The 19,448-nt window shown below is 37.3% G+C and overlaps 3 protein-coding genes across 4 annotated transcripts; 2 read left to right on the top strand and 1 right to left on the bottom strand.

Moving 5' to 3' along the window:
* Nucleotides 1-677: 677 nt before the first annotated feature.
* On the top strand, nucleotides 678-1,967 carry LOC135797744 (uncharacterized). The gene is made up of 4 exons (XM_065310250.1): nucleotides 678-869; nucleotides 930-1,102; nucleotides 1,175-1,582; nucleotides 1,636-1,967. The coding sequence occupies exons 1-4, from the start codon at nucleotides 793-795 to the stop codon at nucleotides 1,755-1,757; spliced, it is 780 nt and encodes a 259-aa protein (XP_065166322.1). The 5' UTR covers nucleotides 678-792; the 3' UTR covers nucleotides 1,758-1,967.
* Tbc1d22 (TBC1 domain family member 22) lies at nucleotides 1,953-4,079 on the bottom strand. 2 transcript variants are annotated; one of them, XM_065310242.1, is made up of 3 exons: nucleotides 3,650-4,079; nucleotides 3,406-3,584; nucleotides 1,953-3,287 (listed from the first exon to the last, which is right to left on the bottom strand). In XM_065310242.1, the coding sequence occupies exons 1-3, from the start codon at nucleotides 3,727-3,729 to the stop codon at nucleotides 2,104-2,106; spliced, it is 1,443 nt and encodes a 480-aa protein (XP_065166314.1). In that variant the 5' UTR covers nucleotides 3,730-4,079; the 3' UTR covers nucleotides 1,953-2,103. The 2 variants fall into 2 exon arrangements, with proteins under 2 accessions (XP_065166314.1, XP_065166315.1); XM_065310243.1 differs by having other exon boundaries at nucleotides 3,406-3,542.
* A 6,284-nt stretch (nucleotides 4,080-10,363) lies between these two features.
* On the top strand, nucleotides 10,364-12,836 carry LOC135797173 (uncharacterized). Its single transcript, XM_065309396.1, has 6 exons — nucleotides 10,364-10,785; nucleotides 11,505-11,758; nucleotides 11,907-12,042; nucleotides 12,107-12,246; nucleotides 12,324-12,531; nucleotides 12,680-12,836. The coding sequence occupies exons 1-6, from the start codon at nucleotides 10,725-10,727 to the stop codon at nucleotides 12,763-12,765; spliced, it is 885 nt and encodes a 294-aa protein (XP_065165468.1). The 5' UTR covers nucleotides 10,364-10,724; the 3' UTR covers nucleotides 12,766-12,836.
* The last annotated feature ends 6,612 nt before the right edge of the window (nucleotides 12,837-19,448 follow it).

Below are 19,448 nucleotides of genomic sequence, written 5' to 3'. Positions count from 1 at the left end.
GCAGGTGCGCGCCAGACTAGTGCCTTTTTGCGCCGCCACGTTGTCGCACTTTTCAAACTAGGTTTAAACACCAGCGAAGTAACACGGATATTACACACAATAAACTATTCTGCGAATGAAATTCTACTAAAGAATCTAGTTGAGTTGATTAGAACTTCCTAGTTGAGTCGTGCGGAAGTTTTGATAGTGATTCACAAGTCCTAGAAGGCGATGAGTAACTTACGCGCTGACGGTGAGTCAGTGCTGCCACCCTGACTGCGTTAACAAGCCAACAAAAAAAAGTCCCGTTCGGGTATTGACCACATTTGCTCCTGCTAGCGTCCTGCTGGATTTTAAAACCGCGCTGTCAATGATTAAAAAACCCATTAAACTCATTAAAACACACTCATATAAAGAGGATTTGCAATATTTTACAGTCTTCAAACTTTCCTAATTGCAAAATCATCTTGATTCGAGTAAAAACAAAAGAAATGCATGCGCTGTCTAGAAAACAACTTTTGGTAGGTCGATGACCTCTTAGCTTCACTAAACTAATGTTAAAAACTACAAATTATATAAATTATAACTAAATTACTACAAATAGTAAATAAATATTGGTTATGTAGTAATATTAATAACCCAAAACTATGAATTTTTCAATTTGTCAATTATATTTCGCAATGTTTTTGATTTACTGCCACACTCAGTGCATTGTATACTCACAAACAATGGCCGTCAGCTAGCAGGAAAGTCAGCGTAGTGAAAATTCATCGTTAGGTGTGTGAAAACAGCTGCAAGAAGCAGGAAATCGCGATGGGTGTCGTCAGGGAGAGGAAAGCCGTGTGCGAGAATGCGAAAAACGTGCCTTCCAACCCCGAATCAACGGTGCAGTGAGTACAATATGCTACATCATCGCATCTGCAGGAATTAATGCTTATTTCCTCAAACAGATCCGGTTACACCACCCAAGAGTCCGAGGATGAGGGTAGCAGTCAAGTATCTTCACCTGTACGTCGTCCAAATATACGCCAACGACTAATTGCGGACGGTACATTGAATCTCGCGTTCAACAGATTGATTACTCGTCATACAGGACATCGTCGAGCGCGCAGAATTCTCAACAGTAAGTTTAACTTATTTTCCTTAGTATAAAATCATTTCTTATCTTGAAAAACACTATTTTTATATTCCACAGCTCGTTTTCTGGAGACGCTGAGTGAAGATACCGAGGCGGTTGTGCTTGAAATTGAAAACAAGTCAAAGTTTCAAATGCTCATGGAGGAAACTGAAGATGCTCTTGAGGCGCTGGAAGCTTATGAAAGAGAGCAAGCTGAGAATGCAATCAATGGCAATCATGACTACATCGTTGACACTGACCAGGATAACGAAACCGATCCATATTTTAATATACCGCGCAAAATCCGCGTTGCGATTAATGGACGCAAGAATTTTCAGTATGAATTACTGAAATCCATTGAAATGGAACTCACTAGTCAATTAGGACAAGAAAGTGGTGATACTGCATTCATGTACACACCACACACCTGCTATGAAAGATTGTTGGTGCATGCTGTTGCAAAATTCAAAGGATTTACCTCTGAAAGTAAGTTATTTTTGTTTTCTTCATAAAAAAATACTAAAATATTAAAATTACAGCTATTTCAAGTGACGATGGAAAAGTTGTGAAAGTAAGTAAAGATAAACTTGCCGGACAAGAACCTGAAGATATAGGAATGTTACTTTGTGATTATATCGTTTGCTTGCGGGCCGAGGAATGAATTTTCAGAATAATTTTTAAGTTTTAGTAGATTACGACCGAAAATGTGTAAGTTGTCGCGTTAAATGTGCTTTTCCTATACTAATTCAACCTAAGCAATCCGTTTTTGAGCAATTTTTCACCCGTTGTGAATTTTCAACGCCGCATACAATGCTATTGCATTGTATTTCTAGTGAATAAATGACCACTTGATGTGTAAATGTTACAATCATATCCGTTTACTTAATTAAATTCCATGTTTTCCACTCTTCATTCCGCATTGTGAGTTGTAAAAGAGTCGCGCCCCGACACAGATTCGTTATTCAATAATAATCACTTAAAATATAAGCCCGTCCACCCAATATCCATCATCTGGGCGCTTTCGCGCGCTCGTCGTTGGAGTTGAGATGATTCGGCGCGTCGGCAAAGTGTACCTTCAGCTTGTACGCCTCGGCGAGCAGCAATCGAATGTGATTACCAGTCCACTGACGCGTGGGCAGGTTCTGTAGCAGTATCATCAGCCCCTGGAAGTCGTTCTCAGCCAGCAGCTGGTCCTTCCATCGCAATAAAAACGCCGCGCAGACATACAATTGAAACTGCGCGAACGAATCGCATTCGGATAGGTATGTATCCCATAAATGAATCGTACAACGCAAGGGTAGCTCACGTGTGAGTAGATTATTCAACCACCTGAAAGAGAATTGCAGGTAGTCGACGTTGTGCTTGACGAGATGATTGTGCAGCGCGGCGTCGACGCGTCTGATGAGGTCTTTGAGTTGATTTGCCTTCTCCTGGATGCCGACCTGCGCGAAAACGTAGTTGTTTTGTATACCATCGAGGAATTTCGACAAACACCAGAAACTATCTGCTTCGATTATGTCGCGTTGGAGAGGTGTGAGTACATCCACGTCGAATGTCTCGAAGGGTATAGCTGGGTCAGCGATGGCTTCCTGTAGGAAGACGACGAAGAATGGTGTGACAAGGTCGTTTATACCTTGCACGTATCCGGATGCTGGATGACGTACAGCCCACACGAAGAGGACACGTTCGAACATTTGTTGAACGGTTGCGAGTTGGAAGAGTGGCACGGAGGGATTCATGCGTGGTACATCAATGTGTATCTGATGGTAGGTATCTTGATATTGGTCGCGTTCGCTTTCATAGTGTTGTTTTACTTTCGCCCAGTAATCTTGACGCTTGCGTTCTAGTACATCATCACGACGTTCTGTGTTCATCGGTAGATAACCCAGTAATAGTTTCCATACTTTGGGTCTAAGTCTAAAGGGAATACCAGACCAAGACAAATCGCATAATTCGCCTAATGTTGGGGAACCAGCTAACAATGCATCGAATTTCTCGCATCTTTTTTCACAATCATATTCAAATTCAACGTTTGAACATGGTAGTAATTGTGGCCTGCCGGGAATTGCGTTGATTCTGACAGGGTCCACATCGTTTTCGGAGTGTTTCGTTCCTGCTTCGGCATTTCTATGACTATTTATTACATTCAATGCTGCAGATTGTGACACTTTCTTTGATATTCTTGTTTGGCCTAAAAATAAGAGTAATGTTGGTTGCCTATGTTACACTATTTTATAGTTAATGATTGTTGTTTTTGTTTAATTGCTATAACAACTTAAATATAGTTGTAAAACTAGTTGGAATAGTACCTTCTGATGAGCCTATGTAAAATTCATCATCTTCCATGTCCCAGGCATCACTAACAGATGCCTGAAAGTCTTGAAATGAAGTGGTGCCTGCAGGCTTACCCTTTGGCAATGGCTTAACATCCTTCTTGGGACTCGGTCTGCAAGGTACACACAACAAAAAGTAATCAAACCAATCAGACCTTCAATTAAGGAGAAATGAGTAGTATTGTGTGTTGGTCGCAATTTTCAGGGGGCCACTTGTTACCTGCCAGGTACTGCTTTACTGTTTTTCTTCCAAAACGACGCCTTATCATTGGTAGCACCTCTGCCCTTGTCCATATTCATCCCATAGCCAGAGCAGCCGTGTTTATTTAATACTTCTGCACGAAGCCAACATTGCAACGCGTCGAAACTCGTAGAAAAAAGTTTGCGAAACTATTGCACTGACGAGCGGCGAGAGGTTAGAGGTGGATTGTTTTTGTCGCGGGTTAGCGCTGCTCGCCAAGAATTCCTGCGGGGCGTACAGGTGCAGACGATGCAATTCATGCAGAGATTGCGCAAGCGGCGCAAAGTTGGTGTGGTAGCAAACAATGAGGAAATTCAAATTAATGTGTTGCCCAAATGAGAATATATTTGTTTTGTGTTGCCACGAAGTAAAACTTTGCAGCGCAACAACTGCGCAAGGTCGCATCACCCTGTATATTCCTGCAAATAGCGCAGAGCGCATGTCATCACGAGATTAACTTCGGGAATCTTCGAAGCACAGTTGCCAAACAAATAATTACATTTTATAATTATTTACCTATCTAAAAACAAATAATAGTTGTCTAATTATTATTTAATTTAAATTAAATTTGCAATATTAGATTTAATCTTGATTTGTTACTAAAATATTATCACTTAATTTTTTTGTAAATTTTATCTCAAAATTATACCGCTAGCGCCATCTATCATTCGCTGTGGAAACTATCGTGCAGGGTGCTACTCAACGCTACTCAAACATAGTAGAAACATGTAAAAAAAACTACCATACAAGAGTTTTTAAAAATAGCCACAGATGGCAACAAACATTAATTTCCTAGATTTGAACCATAATATACTCCAAAAGAAGATAATATAATGAATTATTAAGTATATCCAAACAAATTATTTATATTAAATTAATACGCCCACAGATATTTGATTTATTTTAATTAGATTAAATATCTGAATTTAGCCGCGCACGACATTGCCTGAAACTCGAGCTTGAAAGAAAATACAATGCAATAAAAGAAACAAAAGAATCGAGTGTCGTAGACGCGTATCTTTGTGCCGTTTCCGCCGGTTTGATTTATGCCCACTTGTTTGCGGGGTTCACAAGAGTTTCTACAAAAAGAAAGCGCCTCGCATTATTGTTTTTGAACATGCAAAAAAAGAACACAAAGCGATGCGCTGCAATGCTATACTCCATTAAATATGACATCATATTTTTTAGCTACAACACAGTGTTACAAACAGTAACAGACGCAAAACACAATACAAATAAGTCATTTGTAACTGAAAGCATAGTTTTTATACATATATCAATAAAAAAAGTGTTTGTAGTGTAATAATTTAATGTTTTCTCTGTTCGCCCAGTGGAACGCGTAAATTTCGATAATGTACATTGTCATTGATGGTGTTGAGGCGGCACCTGGCCACCACAGGCCCCGCGCGCGGCGTTGTGGTGCGATATCAAACTTTTCCGGCCACAATAACTTGCGCGACAGTCATCCCGACCAACCGAGTTTCTCATTAAACAAGCCCGCGAAAGTTTTCGTATAAATATGCGCTCCTGCCAACGACTGCGGGCTGGCGGCGGCGAAGACGAAAGACAAACGCAAAATACGCCCCACACCGTCTCGATTACGCGCAAATACTTTCTCGAACTTCTGTGCCACGCAAAGTAATCAATCAATTTAACTAGAAACACAAGAAATCACCAAAGTGCGGCTTCATGGGTTGCCAAGGATTAGTACTAAGTGATATCTAGTAGGTATAAACTAGGATTTTGAATTTTTGACTAGAATATAATGTAAGAAACCTGCAATTGTTAATTTAGAGCGTAAAATGTGATTTTTAAGCGGTATTTGAGTGTCTGAAACAGTTTTTGAGGTTAAATTAATGTCAAAAGTTGTAATTGACAGTTAATACTTGTTATTTTATAGTTATGTGTTTAAAACTGTACTTTTAAGCACTAATAAAGACAAATATAACATTTAGCACTCAAAAACACTTCAAAACGTCAAAATTTAGCTATAAAACTAATTTTAACGCTTAACTAACCTCAAAAATGAAAAAATAAACAATTTATGATCAGTTAGTAATAATATTGCATATTTAACATGTTTTACTGAACCAATATTTCAATTTATAGAAAATACTTGTTATTTTATAGCTACGTTTGTGAAACTATACTTTTAGGCACTAATAAAAACAAAAATAATATTTTGTACTCAAAAACCACTTAAAAATGTCAAAATTTAACTAAAAAATTAATTTTAATGCTCAACTAACCTCAAAATGGACATATCAAATTTTTTTCATATATTTTATGAATAGTTATTAATATTATTGAATGATTAACATGATAATTATTATGTTTAACTGAACCTATACTTTAATTTCCTTTTTTCTGCTGTTTTCTGATCTCCGATCATAATTTTCATCCTGAAAGCCACGCGTGCTCGTTAATTTAAATTATTCTGCCAATAAATTATATTATTGTCGAGCACGCATTAAGTTGCTTTTCAAATTTTGCAAATTTGCTGATAATGAAAAATATTTAATGCGCGCCCGCGGCACTCGCGCATAAATTACGCCGCGAGACTCGCATCTCACGCGAATAATTAATCACTCACACTATTATTTTCTTACCATCACACATGACATTCCCGAAAAATCACAATTACTTTCAATTGAAATTATATGAAATTATTTGTTAAGTATGATAAAATTGTGTGGGAGTAGAGGAATTTTAGTGTAGCGCCCTGTAGATGTAATAAATATAGCGTTGGCGTCGGTTTCGTATTGTGTTGGTAACTTTGCGCGCGGCTTATTTAACATCATGCTCGGCAAAGTGGAAAACATTTTCGTGGGGCGGCTAGGTTGAAGGGCCGCAAGGAGCGAGTTGGTTTTTGTCGCTCGAGGACTAATTTAATTTTTGGTACGCCCGTGCTATAACGTTTCCATTAGCGGCTCTTAGATCGCTCGAAAATATCATTAATTGTGACTAATTGCAACTAAATGTTTCTAATAACATCAGGAATTGCAATAAAATTTTATTTTACATAGTTAAAAATTAAATAAAACTAAAAATCACCATAAAGTAAGTTTTTTTCAATGTCTACGTTAATATATTTTATATTAAGTGTGCAAAATGCAATTTTAAGTTAGAAAATGTCATTTACACACTTAATATACATATTTATTTAGTTTCAAAGTTGTTAAATTATTGTAAGTGACGTTTTTGTTTAGTAATTTATGAAAATGAGTTTTTTTCCAAAGAATTTGGCCAAAAAAATGTTGAGAAAAGCATGATTCTTGTCTATAATCATTACCATCGTTTAAAAAAGACTATTTTACACATTTGTTTATAAAAAAATACAAATGACTAATAAATATTATTAAAAAAACCTACAATTTGCAAATTTACCACTTAAAAATGTTTAAAAATCCATTTACGCACTTGTTATCAAAACATCGCACATTGCAATATTAGATAACATATTTTTTTTAGTTTAAACTTCATAAAAATGTTCTTAGTGACTAGTAAGTTCAGTTAAGTAACAAAATTATTGCCTGTTAAAAAATTTTATAGAAAAAATCTACAAAACGCTTCGTAGGCTACGAAAATAAATATCAACCGTAAAAAATGCAATTTTACACACTCGTGCACAAAGTTATTACTACACACTCTCATATAACACTAAAAAATTACAATTTACTCATTTAAAAATACGTTTTATGCATTCCTCAATAAATAAATAAGCTAAATAATATTTTAAGCACATCTTTTGGTTCTTAAAACTTAAATACACAAAAAATATCTTAGAAAAAGATACCTGATACTCTAAACATTCCACGTTGTCCTTTTTGTATCAATTTTCCCGTCTCTACACCTTACTGTTTGTTTACCAGACCGTCAAACATTTCAATCCACCTAAATTACCGCACATTGCGACAAATTTCTTCCGGTAACACTCTGTGTATCCGAGTTGAAGCTTGTAAGTGTAAGTGGCGATCGTTTGCGGGCGGTGACCGGGTAAGATATATCGAAATTCGATTGCGAATTGCACCGAATGTCCACTCGAGTTGTTCCCGGTTTTTGGCGTCCATGTGGAGGAGCCGGGCATCAACCGCTCAAACGCAGGAAGTTCCCAACGTCCACTACGCCTGAACGTCAGAGCTCAGAATCGAGTACTTCTCCGTGCAAAACGCGCCTCATCGCACACTGCGTCTCGTCCCATCCAATTGATATCGCTAATATTTTATTTCGGCGATTTCCAAGCGCATTTTGCGACATTTTCGGCTTGATGTATTTGAAAGCATGATTTATACGCCGATATATTTAAACAAATATTTTAGGAAACAATTGCGGATGTGATAGAATGTAAAATTATTCAATTTGGCGTGACGCCATTGCGCGCAAACAGGAAACATCATACAGATCAATCAAAACAAGATACGCTATGCAAAGAAGTGCAAGCTGCGCAAGCTTTGCGCGCTGGCAGTGCTGACGAGTCTCGCTTGTTAGTTTTACAGCGGCCTCTCGTTCTCCCAGCGCATGGAAATGACATGTAAATATCCTTCGAGCGCGACCGCTGAGAGAGGATCTCGTCAATTAAATTCAGCAAATCATTCGCGAGACGGATTTAAATCCTGCCGCTGACGGAAAGCTCTCAAAGGAAACAAAATCTAAACGTTGTCATCATCGTTGCCTCGTCGTCATTAAACAAAGAGCTTTATTCATTACGCGATGCTTTTTCATAAGATCCGATAATATACTGTGTGTGTGTGTGTTTATTACTGCGACCGAAATTAATTAAAGATATTAAATTTTCGTTTTGATTTTTTTTTCTCTGGGTTTTGGGAGAGGAAAAAATATTGTTTTTATAGTTAACACACTGTTTTACTAGTAGTGATTCGACGGAAAGCAAAAGGAGGAAACGTTTTGTGTTCGCGTAGTTGAGGAAGACGTTGATTGAGACATCGGCCATAACGGGTTGTTTTTCTTGCGCTATCGGCGGATGGAAGCACTTCATTACGGTGCAACCAGGCAAGAAAAGCGCCGTAAAACGTTTGCGATTGTCGTCCGGAATGTGGGATTTTTTCACGTCGCGCGCGAGTAGCAAACGAGCTGAAATAAAGCTCGCGATGAACGACAGGACTATTTCTTTTGGCTTTTCATTTAGTTTTTGTGTTCAATCAGTAACACAAATTGGAAAAAATATTATTTTTAAAAACTATTTCATCAATAATATTTATTTAGTGTGTAAAGTAATAATTTTATGCATTTGTGTGGAAAATTACTATTTTTGTCATCAAATTTAAAAGAAATTTGTCATTTTTATGAAAAACTTTCTTTCAAAACTCGCTTTTACTTACTTTTTGAAGGTAGTGCCTAAAATTACGTTTTCGGCATTAATTAATCGGAAATTGCGATATTTTTCTGTAAAATTACTTTGTTTGTACACATCTTTATCTTGCATTGCATGAAACATACTTTAAAAAACATTTTTTGACGGTCAAATACCAAAAATTGTAATTTTCTTAAAAAAATCACTTTGAAAAGACTTTCCGAAGATTTCAGATCATACTATAACGTTTTTTTAAGTAAAATGTGTGGGTGTACAAACATCTTTATCGTGCAACCTAAAAATATCCTTAAAAGCACGACGTTTTATAAAGAAATATTAAAAATTGTTATTTTCATTCCAACTTCCCTCTTAAAAAACATTTTGAGTATTTAAATCCTAAATGTTTCGCCTTACTAATAAAAATTTCAATTTTTTTCTTTAAATTTCTTAAAATTTCATATTTTCTGGTCAAAATCTCTTCATTTCTCTGCATTTTCACCTCATATATGAAAACTCACCCCTTTTCTTCCCTTGCACCATAAAATATTATAGTATACCCAAAACTAACTGTATCTACACGAAATATTTCATCCGCCTTATTTCGTTTTCCATTGTCCGAGCAGTCATAACAACCCGCCGAGTGGAAGATTATGATGGGCGTAATCCCTCTTCATTCGAGCGCGCCTTGTTTGCGCGCGCTCCTGCTAATCTACTCGAAGCAATCTCTTGCGTATCGTGCGCACTCAGGCCGGCCCCGTTTTCTCCCAGCAGATTTGTTCGCAATTAGCAGGGAAACATACATTCGGCGGCGATCGCCCGAAATCGACGAAAATCGCACGCTCAATCGCCGGCGCGCGCGCTCGTAACATAGGGTTGGAATTGACTCTTATCTCGGGTCGGATCGGTGTGCGGCCGCCGCGCGTCGACACACTTTATCAACTTCATCATTTCGACAAATTTGCGTTCGAAAAACTAAAAATTTTTATCCCGCAACACAAAGAAATCGATTATTACACATTACACATTATCTCAATGTGTGTTCCACCTTGGCTATGATGATTTATGGCCGTGTTAGGGGCGAATTCTAAAATGTAGCCCGGCGCCTCCACACGCACCAACAATATATTTTAGTTTCTTACATTCTGTCACTTCCAGCGGTCTATATCAGCGCATTGATCTCAATTGACATTAAAACTAAAGATTTTTTATGTTTCTGGATATAAACCACCGTGTCATCCATGTAGTCCGCCTTGATTTATAACGATTTCTACAGCGCGCATGATTTTCGCTACAAATTTTTTGAATATATTAAGTATGAATCGTTGAATATGAAATACATCACGGTTGATTAACGCGCGCTTCATTCCGCATTCATGCACCGGCCGAGCGCGCACGCACGTTGGGAAACAAACCATTGTGCCTTTCTTCGGGCATCGCATGGCATGGGAAAACGGGAAGCAAATTCCCAGCGAGTCGCGCCGTCGAGAGTCGGCACGCAATCCGTGGCGCAATCGCACCTCGCGCCCTCCGAATACGAGAGACCGGTTTGATACCAGCGCGAATTTAGTACGGCGGCGTCATCCAAGCTGATATCTTTAACAAATTCTCACAAATTTTCAAACTTCAAATACGCGCTAAGTATACAACCAAGTATACACATGTGACACAATATGGATTATAAAATATTTTTACAAATAAATTTTAAGTGTTGAATTACATAAAACAGGACATGTGACCTTCAAAATGTGTCGTAAATTATTTACGCATCTAATAATTCATTTACTACTGTTGAAACTTTTTTATGGTACGTAAAACTTTGAAAATTATGAAATAATTTGTTGGATATTTAAATATTTTGCTGGCGTTGCATGTATATTCTAATATATCAAAATAATGCGTTGAATGTGAATTTATATGCGGCGTGCAAACACAACAATAAACTAAAGTTTCAATATTGACACGACGACGGCTGTCGGCCGAAGAGTGAATTTTGTACCGACGTGGGCAACTTTTGTGCACACAATATTTACACAAATATAAACTATGTCGAAATGTATATACAATATATTCCACGGTGCAATGTTTGTTTTTAATCATTCGCCTTGTGCGCGTATTTATTCGAACGCGGCGCAAAATCGATGCGAACAAATGAAATTCAACGCGAATCAATTTAATTAATAATTATATCTTGTTGGTAAGATAATCCCCGTTCGGGCTGTTGCAATCAATTCCAATTAGTGCATGATCAGAATACAACTATCATTAGATTTGCATTTCATCGTCCTGCGGGGATGATGTGTAGGTATATCGATTAGCTCACATCTTGGCATGTCTCATACGAGTACACACAGCGACAATTATCGTCATATCACAACATCTGTGTTTGGCCAGGCGGGTGAAGTGGGCGGGCGGGTGTATATTTGCAATGCAAATTGAAGCTAAATATTGTGCTAGCTGTCGATGCGCGTCGTGGAAAGCCAAAAAGTCAATTCATGAATTCTGGAATGCGTGAAACTGTTTCAGCTTTTTCGTACACGTCGGTGTCGTCTTCGTTGTCGTCGTCGGCGGGGTCGCCGGGAGGATTGAAATGGGTGCGCGTCAATCTGCCGCAGTATCGCCGGCCCGGTGAGACGGCGCAATTGCAGTGCGATTATGACCTGGGCAACGACACCCTGTACGCCGTCAAATGGTACAAGGACGACGAGGAGTTCTATCGCTTCGTGACCAAGGAGCGACCGCAAGCGACCAGCCATCGTGTCGACGGCGTACGCGTAGCGGTGAGAATTCTTCTTGAAGAATAAAACTTGGATATATATTAGCTTTAGGAACTTTCACTTCAATCTGAAGTTATTAAATTGTTCTTAAAGTTAAAACTTACGTAAAAGTTTGGCAAAGTTAAAATTTTTTTCTGTGTGCGATTAAAAGGTGGCCAAGTCGGATAGCAGAAGGGTGATTTTACCGGCGGTGGACGTGCGTACAGGCGGATTGTATCGCTGTGAAGTGTCTGCCGAAGCGCCTTCCTTCGCCTCCGCACAGAGCGAGGCCCGCATGGATGTAATATGTGAGCTTATATTAAAAAAAGTCGAAATTTTTATGCGTAATTTTAAAATTTTACCCACGCAAAGCATTTCCCAGCGAAGATCCGAAAATAACAGGCATGAAAATACAATATCAAATCGGAGACAATATCGACATTAATTGTACTTCCGGAAGAAGCTTCCCAGCAACGATTCTACACTGGTACATCAACGAAAAACCCATACTCGTATGTTTAATATATCTACGTATAAGTTCAAAATTCACTATTTGTGTGTGTGTGTGTGTGCTTTTTTGTTGATGCAGGTGTCTGGCGACAAAGCGCAGCTGATAAACTACCCGGCTCGCCAGCACAAAGACGGTTTGATAACGAGCGTTTTGGGGCTGCGTTTTGCGCTGCACGCTCACCACTTTCGCGGCGGCGATTCGATGCGGGTGAAGTGCGTCGCCTCCGTCTCGCCGGCCGTGGTCGAGAACCTGCCTGTCAGGGATCTGCGCGAAGCCCTGTTGCTCGGTGAGTGTGCCAGCCGGATAAAAACCATCGCCGTGCATTGTCGTGCTAAATAAGTACATCAACATCAACTTTATCCGACGTTACCATCACAATTTCTATTCAGGTTATGATTACCGCTTGACTTGACTGGGTTTTGTTGTTGTTGCAGTGAAAAACGATGCGACAACGATGAATATTCGCACATCAATTCTCGTTTGTATAATGGCGTTCCGGGTTTTACTTAACCTACAATGAAAAATTTCAAAATCAACGACTTTTGAATTGATTTATGTACATATATAAGTGATTAAATTCATTAGAAAGTATATTATATTCGTATATTCTATTATTACCTGTTAAACATCCCTTTTTATGTTGATTTTTCTTTTAAAATTAAGAGTGAGTCGAAAATGTGATTTTATACCAACCATTTGTTTATTTTATGTGTATTGTGGGTTGCCTATGGTGAGTGGCATGTGAGGTAAGTAAAATAGAGAAATTTTTGTGCGAAAGATTGATGAAAAATTGTAAAATGACTGATTTAAAACACGACAATAAGAGGTGATTGCGGCTAATACGTGAACCGTGCACGTTTTATCATTACACGCACGCGATTCCATCGTCATTATTAGGTTTCCCAAACGCGCAAGCGCCCTAATTGAACGCTCACCTGCTCCACTCGATCGCGTCGAAATCACGAACATTTAGCATTTAACGTCGCCCCGATTCACGTTCACATCTTTTAACAGTGCTTGCCACTCGAAACATTACGATCTTAATCAAAGCCGCGCACAGATTGCGCGCATAAAACACACAAACACACAACAAACGTAAATAAAAAATTCGTGCGTTGTTGTTCATATTTTATTTGCGCGTCTATATAAAAATAGTTGGACAAGCACAAAGCGCACAGCGGCGTGCAACGGATATAAATAACACTACAACTTTAGGCGGAACGAAGCGTTACGGCCGGTTGGGCAAAAAGTTGTAAAACGAACGCACCACACGCCGAAAGCGGTATTTAATGATAGATAAACCCAGCGGGAAAATCCAGCCGAATCAGCGTGTGTGGATATTTGGCGAGTGTGACCGGATCGCCGGATAACAAACGAGCCGTTGAATATTTATATTCAATTTCTCCGGCTGGAAATAAGTTTATTTCGGGAAGCAGCAGCAGCAGTGGAGAGGTTCGTAGAGGAGGCGAGCTCGAAAAGTCAAAACTATCGAAACGAAATCGAAGTTTATGCGCGCTGATGCCGACAGGGAGTTTTCCGCTCGGCGAAGGATGATGGCAGATGATGGAAGCCCGCCGTCGGACGGATGGCACAAATAAGGCATCAGCGAGGAGTTCTTGCATGAAACGCTGATACGCAGCGACGACACGTCGAGTGGAATCTCGTGTATTATCCGATGGCAAATTGCATACATAAACTTTCAAAACTAAATAAACATTTCGATGCTTTTTTTTAGATTTTTTAGTTTAAAAATGATGCAGTAGAGAAAAAATATTATTACTGGTTTAACGATATTAGGAAGAAACATTTAACAGCGTTCAATAAGGTTTTTATTAAACGGAAAACGGCGATTCATCTAGCGCGACGATATCTTTGATCGTTTCCTTGCGTTATCTATGAATGCTGCGTTTTTACTGCCGCAAGCGGACGTTATTTTATCGGCGTTCGTTTATCGAACGTGAAAGTGTCCGAAATGGCGGTCCAAGCGCGTCTGGGCATAAATGAGGTAATGAAAATGCAGTCGATCAAAATACGAAACCACAAAATGTCAGAAAAGAAACTAGACTTGCGTATGGTCGTAAATTTTACACATTTGACAACATTACACACGCTAAGAAAACACATAAAGGGGAGTTTAATTCATTTTTTGCTATTGACGTTGGTTATATACTGTGTATGAAAAGTTGCCTAGCTTAAAACAACTTAACTTCAATTTTTAACCTTTTTCTTAGTTTTTCCGGTTTTTTAATTGATATTATGTGATTTAAATAAGAAACAAATTTAAAAAATTATGAAATTTAAAAGTTTGTTAAATATTAAATGCAAAATATGAATATTTATTATTTGATTGACAGTTTATTGATAATTAATTATCAATAAGTTAAAAAATAGTTTTTTTTTAAATTTTAGTGCTAAACAAACAAAAAATTAAACAAAAAAATATATATTTGCTTTATATCTATATCTAAATTGATGAAACTTAAAAATTTGTTAAATATTAAGTGTAAAACTTGAATATTTATCATTTGATTGACAATTTATTGACAATTTAATGCCAATAAATTAAAAAATCGTTTTTTGTTTAATTTTAGTGCAAAACAAACAAAAAATTAAACAAAAATAGTTAAAAATATATTTGCTTTATATCTATATCTAAATTGATGAAACTTAAAAGTTTGTTAAATATTAAGTGTAAAACTTGAATATTTATAATTTGATTGGCAGTTTATTGACAATTTATTGCCAATAAATTATAAAATCGTTTTTTTTTTATTTTAGTGCGATGCAAACAGAAAATAAAACAAAAAATATATTCCTGCTCTATATCTATACATAAATAGTATAGTTCAGTATGGGAATACTTAAGTGACTTGTTGGAATTTGTTCTTTTCCGGTCGGTTGGATGCTTCAAAGATTTCGCTGCCAAAAAGCACATCCGGCGTGTTTTTGGTCGGTTGGACATAAGCCGCGGGTCGAGTGGGCATACTAGCGTATGCACAGTGACACATACGCAACATTTGCAGATAGCAACAGCCGAAAAAAAGGCCAAAAAACGAGGCCGGCAATAGTTGAAACACGCAAATAAGTTTTTTATGCGCTGTTAGACCGACTTACACTTGCCGTGCAGGAAGTAGACGTGCGCATTTCTTGCACGGCGCTCAGGTACCTTTTTTATTTGCGCGCGTCTATCTTTTCTGTGTGGGCGTTTTTTTTTTCTGATAAAATATGCAAAGATGAGCTCCGAGAATGGAAAGAAGGGAGTCTAGGAGCCTCAAGTCTGAAGGTTTGTGGCTTTCGGCCGATTCTATTCGGTGCTGCGGTGCATTTTACAGTCGCTGCTCGTTCCAACAAAAATATACAGAATGTTTATAAAAATAATATAAGACAAAAAGAAAAACTTAACATAAAGTAATATAAAAAGTAAGATTTAAATTTTAAATATTTAAAATGGTTTTATATATTGTAGAAATAAATATTTAGCGTGAATTTGTTAATAAATGTAGTGGAAGTAAAGCGTAGAGATTAAAAATTCAGTTTCATATTTTGTAATTCCGCTTGATGATGTATTGCGGTGACTTGTGCTATTCTTTATGCCCGGCGCCTTCACACGCTTCAAATAATTGTCATAAATACTAAAGTAACATAAAAAACTAACATTCGGTGCAAATTTTACTTTTTATAACAAGAAAAAAACTAGAAATATTAACTTTAATATTAAAGTAAATAAATATTAGTTGAAATGTAATTATAACCTTATAAATTGTTAAAATTAATTGTTTTTATGCCAATTTAAAGTTAAAATTGAATAAAAAAAAACGCTAATAATGCAGTTTAACGCCATCTAGATTCAAATTATATAAATAAAATTATGAATAAATTTCCTTTACAACTTTCATCCCTTATTTAACACTCTTAAAGTTATATTTTTGCAACAAAAAGTAGCCTATTGTTTTTTCCTTCTTTAAAAATATATCTCTACCAAAATTTATCAAAATTTGTTGAGTGGTTTGTGTTTCAAAGCGACACAAACAAACAAATAAACAAAATTTTAATTTTTTTAATGCTGCATATCATAAATATTAATAATTATTATAAATAATATAATCATTTATGCAACATTTTACTTTCCGATTGACACAACTCCTTCCTCTCACAATTCCTCCCGCATAAAACGCTTGAAAACAGAAACTAAATCTGTTACTCTGGACGCGCGCCTCCAACAGAGGATAATCCAGATTTGATCAGACGAGCGTCCGTAAATCCCACATGCAAAACAAAATACTCTAAACACTAAAAAGTTAAACTTTCGCAAATAACAGAAACATGCTTAAACTAAACATGCATTGCAATTGCAAGCCATAATAACCACTTGTGAAACTCATAGAAAAGTCATGGAAAATTCGCGCATGGTGCTGTTGAATGAGTATGCAATTTCGTAACAAAAAATGAACGGCGCATATCGTACGAGTGCATCTTTTTAAGAACGTTTTCACGCGTCAAGTGTTAATTCTTCAACACGCAGCACAAAACCAAAGAAAACTCACTGAGTACCCGAGTGGTAAGTAAACAAGAGGTAATGAAAGAAGGGGAATGAAACAAAACGCATGATTTTGTATTTTTTGAATCAGAAAATGCAAAAAATAAAAAAAATGATAAAAAAAAAGAAATCTGTCATGCATTCACATATTTTAACATCTCATAAGGGAATTAATAGTAATGTGCTGTGAAACGATGTTCGAATTGCGTTAGTTGAGTCGCAGAGTAAACAGGTATCCGTGGAGGCGCCTCCACTCTTCCCGGCGCCTCCACCCACCGTGAACTGTTGAACTTTAACTGGAAAACTGTCTAAAGTATGGAAATCATGCCTTCGTCGTCCCTTGTGACTTTAAGCCGTGCTACAATTCTACTTTATGCCACCACAACTACATTCTATTTCATTTTATTTTTTATATTCCTTATTCTTTGTTTGCTTATTATTCGCACTGCTTAAAGAGACATTTTCTTTCGGAATTCTTTTCTTTGTGTTATACATTCTTACAGTATCGCTAAGTATTGAATCAACACCGTGTTTCTGCACTTGCCGCGCGTGAACTAGCACTCGGCTGTCAAACCTCGCACAGTTTTGTTTGCTCGCTGCCGCCATCGCCACCGCCGCGCGCCGCCGAGTTTGATATGTTTATCTCGCGTGCGAGCGCGGGCGCGCGTTCCTCCGCATCAAATGTGCTCGATGTTAGGAAACGGAGACGCACTCCGTGCCTGCGAATGCCATTAGCGTTTGAATATTTAATGCGGCACGCAACTCACCCTCTGGCTTCGAGGCGGGGCGGTAGACGACTGAATAAAAGCTGGGTGGGTGTAGGTATAGTAGTGGTGGGTAGGTGTGCTCATTGTGTGGTTTGCGTAAAACACTTCAAATAAAAGTAATTCGGGGCATAGTTGGGTCGTGTTTTCATAGCGCCAAGTGCGAAACGTGTTAGTTAATCATTTGTTTTATATAGGCAACCAGATTTACTATAGTGTATAACCTAGAAGTTGTCACGAAAAGTTTTCTGCTTTTTCATCAATAAATGTCATGTTAAATTATTGTTAAATGACAAAAACTGATTAAAAACATTTTTTTATTTTTTTTAGTTTTGTTTTCTTTAATTTTATTAATTTTTTTGGAACAAAACTTGTTAGTTAATCATTTGGTTCACTATAGGCAACCAGATTTACAATAGTGTATAACGTAGAAGTTGTCATGGAACGTTTTCGGTTTTTTCAGCAATAAATGTCGTCTTAAATTATTGTTAAATAACAAAAATTGATTAAAAACATTTTTTTTATTTTTTTTGTTTGGTTTTGTTTGATTTTTTTAGTGTTTTGGAACAAAACTTGTTAGTTAAACATTTATTGCACTATAGGCAACCAGGTATACATAATAAATAGCCTCATTCATCAATAAATGTCATTTTAATTATTGACAAACTGCATAAACTCATTAAACACATTATTTTTCATTCTTAATTTTATTTTTTTAAATTTTTTTTTTGATATTTTAATTTATTTTTTTGAATTTTGCGTTCTGTTTCTGTAATTTTCGTCCAAATTAGTTCGACATTGTATTCCCAATAATTGATTAAACATATTGATGTTTTAGTTAATTAAATTTATTTGTTACACGAGTGGAAAATTAGATTTGCAGGTCTCAACTTTTAATTTAATGATTCCGGAATTTCTGCCACAAATTCGTGCGGCGTAATCAAATATGTATCCGTTATTGACACAGGTCGGAGGCACACATGTGACATTTGAGCGCGCGCGCGAGCCAACCGCCACCGCCGCCTCCTGCAACCGGATAGTTTGTTTACCATTCCTCATCAAATATTGCTTCGTACTATGCCCACATGTGCACACACACATTGCATTCGCAACTTGTCCAATTGTACACTTGAAATCGACTCGAGTTTGTCAAACATAACATCTACACGTCATACATCGCGCAAGATTGTTTTGTTACAATAATTGCCGCGTAAAACTTGCGGAATTTCTAGTTTTCTACTTAAATATAAACTTCAATTAAAATTAATAGGTAATCCGGCAAAGTAAATAATACTCTAATTATACTTGGACTGACATTTTCTCATTTTCACACTTTCCGGGGGGTTGAAAACAAGGCAACAGATTCGAAAGTTTTCGGGGTGCGCGCGCGAGAGGTTAAATGTTTGCTCATCGAAGTGATAACCGGCGTTAATGAGTGCCACGGGAATAAAACTTGCTCGTCGCTTACTATCTCTTCGAAAACCGCATGATTCCCGGCGCCTTCACACACACTTCGCAGCGCATTAAACAGTTAAAAACTTTCCGCTGAAAATTTGCAGTTTTTAACTATTTCTACATTTCAAATTACATTAACTACGTGTAAATGTATAAAAATTAAATTTTGATTTTATATATTTATATGTGGAGTTGAGAACACACAATAATAAAACACTCGAAATAAATTAAATTTATGCCCTCTCGAGTTTGGAACTCTTCAACTCGGCGCGCAGTCTCCTGACAATATAGTTTTATGCGTTTTCGTCGGGATTCAGCGCGTGGTAAATGTGAGCCACTTACGATTTATACATATTTATGTTCCTGGTGTATTTTTCCTCGTTGCGAGTCGAGTTTATCATCGTTTGCGCACACATAGACTTATATGATCTAGGCTAGAGTTTTTTC

This window comes from Atheta coriaria, unplaced genomic scaffold (genome assembly GCF_025399875.1).
Source record: "Atheta coriaria isolate IRGN ID8LTWV9N9 unplaced genomic scaffold, Caltech_Dcor_3.1 hic_scaffold_8_pilon, whole genome shotgun sequence".
NCBI classification, from domain to species: domain Eukaryota; kingdom Metazoa; phylum Arthropoda; class Insecta; order Coleoptera; family Staphylinidae; genus Dalotia; species Dalotia coriaria.
The sequence above is the reverse complement of the archived record's forward strand: the minus strand, read 5'-3'. Positions and strand labels throughout refer to the sequence as shown.

Coding starts and splice junctions, on each gene's coding strand:
- LOC135797744 (XM_065310250.1), top strand. CDS start 793: ATGGGTGTCGTCAGGGAGAGGAAAGCCGTGTGCGAGAATGCGAAAAAC. Junction 1,103..1,174: donor AGCGCGCAGAATTCTCAACA/GTAAGTTTAACT, acceptor TATATTCCACAG/CTCGTTTTCTGGAGACGCTG. Junction 1,583..1,635: donor CAAAGGATTTACCTCTGAAA/GTAAGTTATTTT, acceptor TTAAAATTACAG/CTATTTCAAGTGACGATGGA.
- Tbc1d22 (XM_065310242.1), bottom strand. CDS start 3,729: ATGAATATGGACAAGGGCAGAGGTGCTACCAATGATAAGGCGTCGTTT. Junction 3,585..3,649: donor AGTAAAGCAGTACCTGGCAG/GTAACAAGTGGC, acceptor CCTTAATTGAAG/GTCTGATTGGTTTGATTACT. Junction 3,288..3,405: donor TTACATAGGCTCATCAGAAG/GTACTATTCCAA, acceptor TCTTATTTTTAG/GCCAAACAAGAATATCAAAG.
- LOC135797173 (XM_065309396.1), top strand. CDS start 10,725: ATGTGTCGTAAATTATTTACGCATCTAATAATTCATTTACTACTGTTG. Junction 11,759..11,906: donor TCGACGGCGTACGCGTAGCG/GTGAGAATTCTT, acceptor TGCGATTAAAAG/GTGGCCAAGTCGGATAGCAG. Junction 12,532..12,679: donor GCGCGAAGCCCTGTTGCTCG/GTGAGTGTGCCA, acceptor TTGTTGTTGCAG/TGAAAAACGATGCGACAACG.